General features: G+C 39.2%; 1 protein-coding gene across 1 annotated transcript in view; it reads right to left on the bottom strand.

Annotated features, from left to right (window-relative positions):
• Positions 1 to 569: 569 nt before the first annotated feature.
• The window catches only part of CHCHD3 (coiled-coil-helix-coiled-coil-helix domain containing 3), a 340,709-nt gene continuing 335,278 nt past the window's right edge, over positions 570 to 6,000 (bottom strand). Inside the window, exon 8 of the mRNA XM_072652712.1 lies at positions 570 to 1,260. Within this exon, the coding sequence (XP_072508813.1) occupies positions 1,237 to 1,260 (24 nt within the window). The 3' untranslated portion in view covers positions 570 to 1,236. The remainder of the gene's footprint in view (positions 1,261 to 6,000) is intronic.

Raw genomic sequence — 6,000 nt, 5'->3', positions numbered from 1 at the left:
GTGGTGAGAGGGGGTTCTCCCAAGGGGATAGGAATTTCACTGATGATTTAGGATCTTTCTGAATTTTACCGGAGGGACATGAAAAGTTCATAATTAGGCTTTGTAAAGTACATTAATTACGGATGAAAGATAACACATAAAATGCAAATTAACAAATAATATATCTTCAGTACTCTGAAAGATCAGTGACTTTATTAATGTGAGTATTATCTTGAATGCTGCAGACCATAGTTTCCTTTAGAAGGCAGAAGGTTTCATGAGATATTGTAGCTTTAAAAAAAACAAAAGCAGTACCTGGTAGGTAACCATCTGGCTATAGGCCTCTGCAAACTTGGCCAGGCTAGACCTCAGATGGCAGACACACCTGAAGCGCTCTCCACCTCGATAGGACCTGCCAGAGCTGGTTCTCTGTTGGCACAGCCTTCAAGAACCCATAGTGACTGCCACACTGTGATGAGGCATTAGAATAGGATTTCAGTAAAGGAAACAGTAATAACAATGCAGTAATTCTCTACGTATGACCACTAACTGGGAACAAGAAGATGCCAGGCCACAGGCTGCAATGCCAGTCTTGTTCATAAAATATATTTATTATTGATACTGAGTGAGGCGTGGTTGTCAGTATTCATGGTAAAGGAACTGATATATATATGTGTGTGTGTGTGTGTATGTACATACATACATACAGACACACATATATACACACTTCAAAAGATGCTTTTACATTGATAAGAAGGCCATATTTCACCTATGATCATAGACATTATTCCAGCAAAAGAAAGACATTTTTTTCCTTTTCTTAGTTACATGATCCATAATAAATTAGAAACAAAAATCTCTCTCATGTCAAAGGAGAAAAGAAAAAAGACAAAGTCAGCATTCTAGGAAGCTCAGACAATTTAGTTCCCTGGGGTTCATGGGGCTCTTCCTCCTTCCCCACTCTCTCAGACACTGCCCTCCCTTTCACCTTGTACCTCTCTTCTCCTGACCCACCCACAAAACATTTGATTTCAGCCTTGAGCTTTTACAGGTCAGATTTCTGATGTAATAAGATATTGGTCTTGGTTTTTCAAGTGTCTGCTGATTGACTTGTGATGTTTGTTGCTGTTGAATTGACTCTCCCAGTTCTTCTCCTTAGTGGTCTGCCCTTTAAATAGGTTTTGTATTGTTGGGGGAAAAAATGCTCCACTGCTGGAATTAAAGTTGATAGGCTTTTGCTTGCTTTGGAAGTCAGCTTTATCCTCCCTTTTCAAGCATGCTCTGCAGAGAAATCAAAAGGAAAAGTTTTAACATCAGGGAAAAAAAAGTAACAGCAACAATTTCACGCCATGTTGGCAGCTTTCTTAATGCTCACTTCCAAATATACAAGGGATAGGACATAGGGCTTTTCTGGTTCTGGCAAGCATCATAACATTCTGGAGCAAAGATGTCCCTCCCAGTTCTAAATCTGATTGTATAATCCTGATCCTTAAAGCTCAAGGGCTGCAGGATGATCAAGGATCCCTGGGTTACGTGGTACAAATCACTCTCAAAAACTGTAGCTTGCCATTGAAAGAGAAGGGGTGCTAAGATGCTCAGTAATGGTTTAATGAGCTCCATCCAAGATGCATATCCATTCCAGGACTGACTCCTTAAGTAACTTCCCCATTTAGTTATGGAAATAACAGATATAAGGAGAAATATCTTGACCACCAGGAAGATAAAGACCAGAATACACCACACAGAAGAGGGTAGTGGTATCTCTCCAGCAGAATGTAAGCTCCTTGAGGGCAGGGACAGTTTTGCATTTGTCTTTGTACATCTACCATTTAGCACAAAGGCTCTTCCTCCAGCAAGTATTTACTAAGTACTAAATACTGTGGAATATATAAAAGCAACAGATGAATAAGTACCAAAAATAAATGGGACAAGAACTGACTCGTGAGGGAAGCTGGCAGCTAGCACTCAGGAAGAAGAAGAAGATGATCTTGCGGAGGCAATTGAAAGAACATTCCTAGCAAGAGAGGTGCGCCTAAATCATATGACTTGGAAACCAACAGAGGACAGATTAATGTAAGATTCTATGATTATACATTTTCCAGATTCTTTGGCTACAGAAAACCAAAAAGGTAAGGGTTATATAAAAGGAGGCATCCAAAAATGGGAAGAAGAGATGATGATTTAGTCAAGCTGGAGGTTAATCTGAAAGACTGTAGATGTCCCATGGAAAAGGGAAATTTTATAATAATGTTAGAATAGGTATCTCCTCAAGATGTTGGGCCATCACAGGTGGTGTGCCCTATAGGAACAGAACTTCTGATCTCTTTGGGAGGTACCCTTTATATAAACTCAAAGACACAATAACCTCATTAATGGCTACAAAAGTGAATCCACCACAAAGCAGAACCATCCCAAGACTTCTCTTAGGACATATAATTTCTAGGGAGCTGAAATTACCTCCCTATAAACAATCCCATGGCATGGATCCTGACAACAGCATTGCAATGAGGTCCCAACGTATATGGGTTATTTGTAGTACTATGGCCTTTACCAGTTGAGGTCAAGAATGCAAATTTGTACCTTCCCTTTGTCAGGGGCAACATTCTGCAGCTATGAAGCAATGGTACCTGCTTTTAAATTCTGCAAAAGAATCTGCCTTTACTGCAATCAAAATAAAGCACTAGGCTGAAGTTGTTTTCAACCACCCAATCTTCCCCTGGAGCCCAAATGAATCAACCAAATCTAGGTATGTTTTTTCCCTGCTTCCCCTGCCAGGTGCAAGGAATAGTCCCTTGGAAAGCTGAGGAAGGCTGGATGGTTTGACAACCAGGAGCAGAGTACTTACTAAGCAGGCTATGCCATTACACATGCAATACATGAACACATATGAAGACTATAAAACAAAGACAGGGAAACAGACTGTTTTAATAATCTCTTTAACTCCACTCACATAATACTCTAATGCATGTATTACAATTCTAATCTCCCAAGACACAGCAGCAGCTAAGATGTATCAAACTTTGCTCCTTAAAAACAAAAATTACTGGAAAGCTTTGGGCCTAGTTTATCAATAGGTTCTCAAAATGGGCTCATCTGCTACCAAAAGGTGGCAGAAGCAGGACAAAGCTGTCTTCTTTACCGTCAAAGACACCGACAACAAAATGTCAGGTTGAATTAAAGGAGACAAATTACTTTGTAAAATGTTTTGTAATATTAATATTAAAACCACACAATAAAAAACCTTCTGCAACCCTGGCACAAAAATTCAGGCTTTCAATATTTCTCAAGGCTGACTAAGGCTATTTTCACAATGAGCTTACCTTAAGAGTCTTCATACTACCACTGTATAGTTTTTGTAAGTAGCTGCTGCTGGACTGAATTTTAACACTGCATAAATTTAACACTGCATAAATTAACATAGGAAATTCCCCAAAGAATGAGCGAAAAGCTTTGCAAGTTATAAAAAATTGCTTCCTTCATTTAGAGAACTGCTAACACTTAATCGTCATGTGGGGAAAGAAATTCCTAGCAAGTGCTCATCATTTTGGCCTCCAGAAACTCCCTTTCCAAAAAGCCAGCGGAATCACCCAATATCAGAAAGAGGAGTTTGGGCTTCCTACCCCTTCCCCATTCCTTCTCACCCTCCTATCTGACTCCTCTCTCTCTTCCCCCTTCTGTGGAAAGACTGGCAGCTCTGATTGTAAGACAAGAACAATGCCCCTGGAGATGGAAAATTGAAAAATTTCCCTTTATTAAAATGATCTAAACAATTTCTCTCAAATATTTTTGCTAGATAATGATCTATTCTACTGATTTTTGAATTACAGCCTTCTCAGCTGGGTTGAATCACTGCACCGTCAGTTGCCTGGAGGTCTCAATCTATTTAAAAGAAATTAGAGCAACTTTGTGCTACAAAATCACCATTTAGGGGAAAGTAACGTTGTTTCTCTTTTTGGGGTGGGGAAGGAAGGGAGGGCTATTTGTTTTTTGGTGATGCTACTAACTTTCCTCTAATGAACTTGACATGTATTTATTAGCCCAAAAACCTAATAGAACTGATCCTTCCACCCTGACCCCATCAAAGCTCTTAGAGCTTCTATAGACTATATGTTTTACTAAAAGGGGAGAAAAAAAAAGAGCCACAGTAAGAAATAGGAAGAGTATAGAAGACAGAATGAGAAGATTATAAGGGAGATAGGAAGAAAAAGTAATCAATAAATTCAATTTATGAAAAGCATGAGTGCCTGGTTTGGGCACAAAATACTGCTTCTTACTACCTGAACATCAGATTAGTTAACTTATTTTGTTTTCAATATCAGTCCTACTCGCCCCAGCAACTACTGTTCTTTGTTCTTCTTGCTTTGGGGGGAAAATTAGTTAATTCTTTTCATGCCAGGATGCTGTGCTCCAATTTTATGACTCTAGCTAATGTTGTATGTCTCAAAGGACATTTAACACCCCCAGTCTCTACATTCACTTCTTACAGTTTGCCACGATAATAAGTAAAGCACTATAACATTTCACACTTGTGACTTCTGAAGGATGAGCCTGTGGGTAGCAATATTCATTATGTAGAACAAAAATGTATTTCAACGGCATTACTTTCTCTAATCAATCAGTTAGCAGTGGAGAGAAAAGTTACAAGACAAGTATTCTCAGGAAATGGTTTCTGAAAAAGTTTCCTGGGGATGGTGGGTGGTCAAATTCAAAATTTTGAATCTGATCTAATTTTAAAAGTTAAAGACAGACAATCACTGAGTATAAGTATAGATAAGCAATTAACAAATTCTACTGGATGATGATAAAGAAGCTTTATTATAAATATAATTTAAAAACATACCTGAAAAAGTTAACCTTGTCAATAATGAATTAACATGCAATGTGAAGGCACATATTATGGCTCTGCAATCTAGGCATGTATTGACTCCTGTCCAAGTTTATGTATGGTGTACTTACACATCTCTTGTCCCCCTCCACTAGTAACTCCTCTCCTCTAACCCTCAGTGTATTCCATATTTGCTTGCAGCGGACTGTGAACTAATCCTATACTATTAAGGTAAATACTAATATTTCAATGGATTTATTATCTCATCAATGTTCGTATTCTTTCCATCAATGTAGATTCAAACCTCAAAGGCTCTATGCAACAAAGGTAACTTTGGTAACTTCTACCTTGTTGAAAAGGCTTTGAGTCGGGTCCCAGGAAAGCATGTGCCTGCAGGGGAAAAGACAGCACAGTGACCACTGCTGAGGCTCATCAGCACTAGGCAATAAGGAATCCATGAATCAATCTCCTGAGCATCAAGCTACTGTGTTAGCTTGATACTTGGGAGAGGCATTGGCATTTTATATGGGGAAGTTGTAAATCAGGTTAGATCCCCTGTTGGATTGCTACTAAATATCTCATCCTAAGGGCCTCCATGAGGCTGAGAGGGGTGGCTGGCTGTGGTGGACCTGAAAGAACCCTGGAGTTGTAGTCAAAGGCCTTGGTTTCAAGTCTAAGATCAGTCACCATGACTTATGGGGCCTTAGTCACCTCCTAAACAGGTAGAGCTAAATGACCTTTAGTGTCCTTTGCAGCTCCAAATCCAAAGATCCCATGACCTTTGAGCAGTTACCATAATCTTTTCTTTCTCTCCCTTCAGGAGAGAATGAAAAAATGAAGACTTGGCATCTGAAAGGTTGTAGATAGATGTCTGAGATAACTAAGATAAATGACAAAGTAGAGTATCAGTCAAAGAATTAGAAGACATGTTCTAGTGTTGCCTCTGCTACTAAAAAACTTTATGACCTTGGGAAACTTACTCCACCTCTTGGATTATGTTTCCCATCCATTAAATGATGGGGCCTGGCTTCTCCATGCAGCTGGAAATTCCCCTCTAACTCTAAAGCTTAATCTGATGAAATGTTTTTCAGGAAGCCTAAATTCTAAAAGCAGAGTTACCAGTAGCTATGTTGACTATATTAGCACTCAAGAGAGGGAGCAGTGAAGTTCTGGTCTTTCAAGGATTCAAGTTACAG

This window comes from Notamacropus eugenii, chromosome 3 (assembly GCF_028372415.1).
Source record: "Notamacropus eugenii isolate mMacEug1 chromosome 3, mMacEug1.pri_v2, whole genome shotgun sequence".
In the NCBI taxonomy this organism is placed as follows: domain Eukaryota; kingdom Metazoa; phylum Chordata; class Mammalia; order Diprotodontia; family Macropodidae; genus Notamacropus; species Notamacropus eugenii.
Note: the sequence above shows the minus strand (reverse complement) of the source record. Positions and strands in the feature narration are given on the sequence as shown.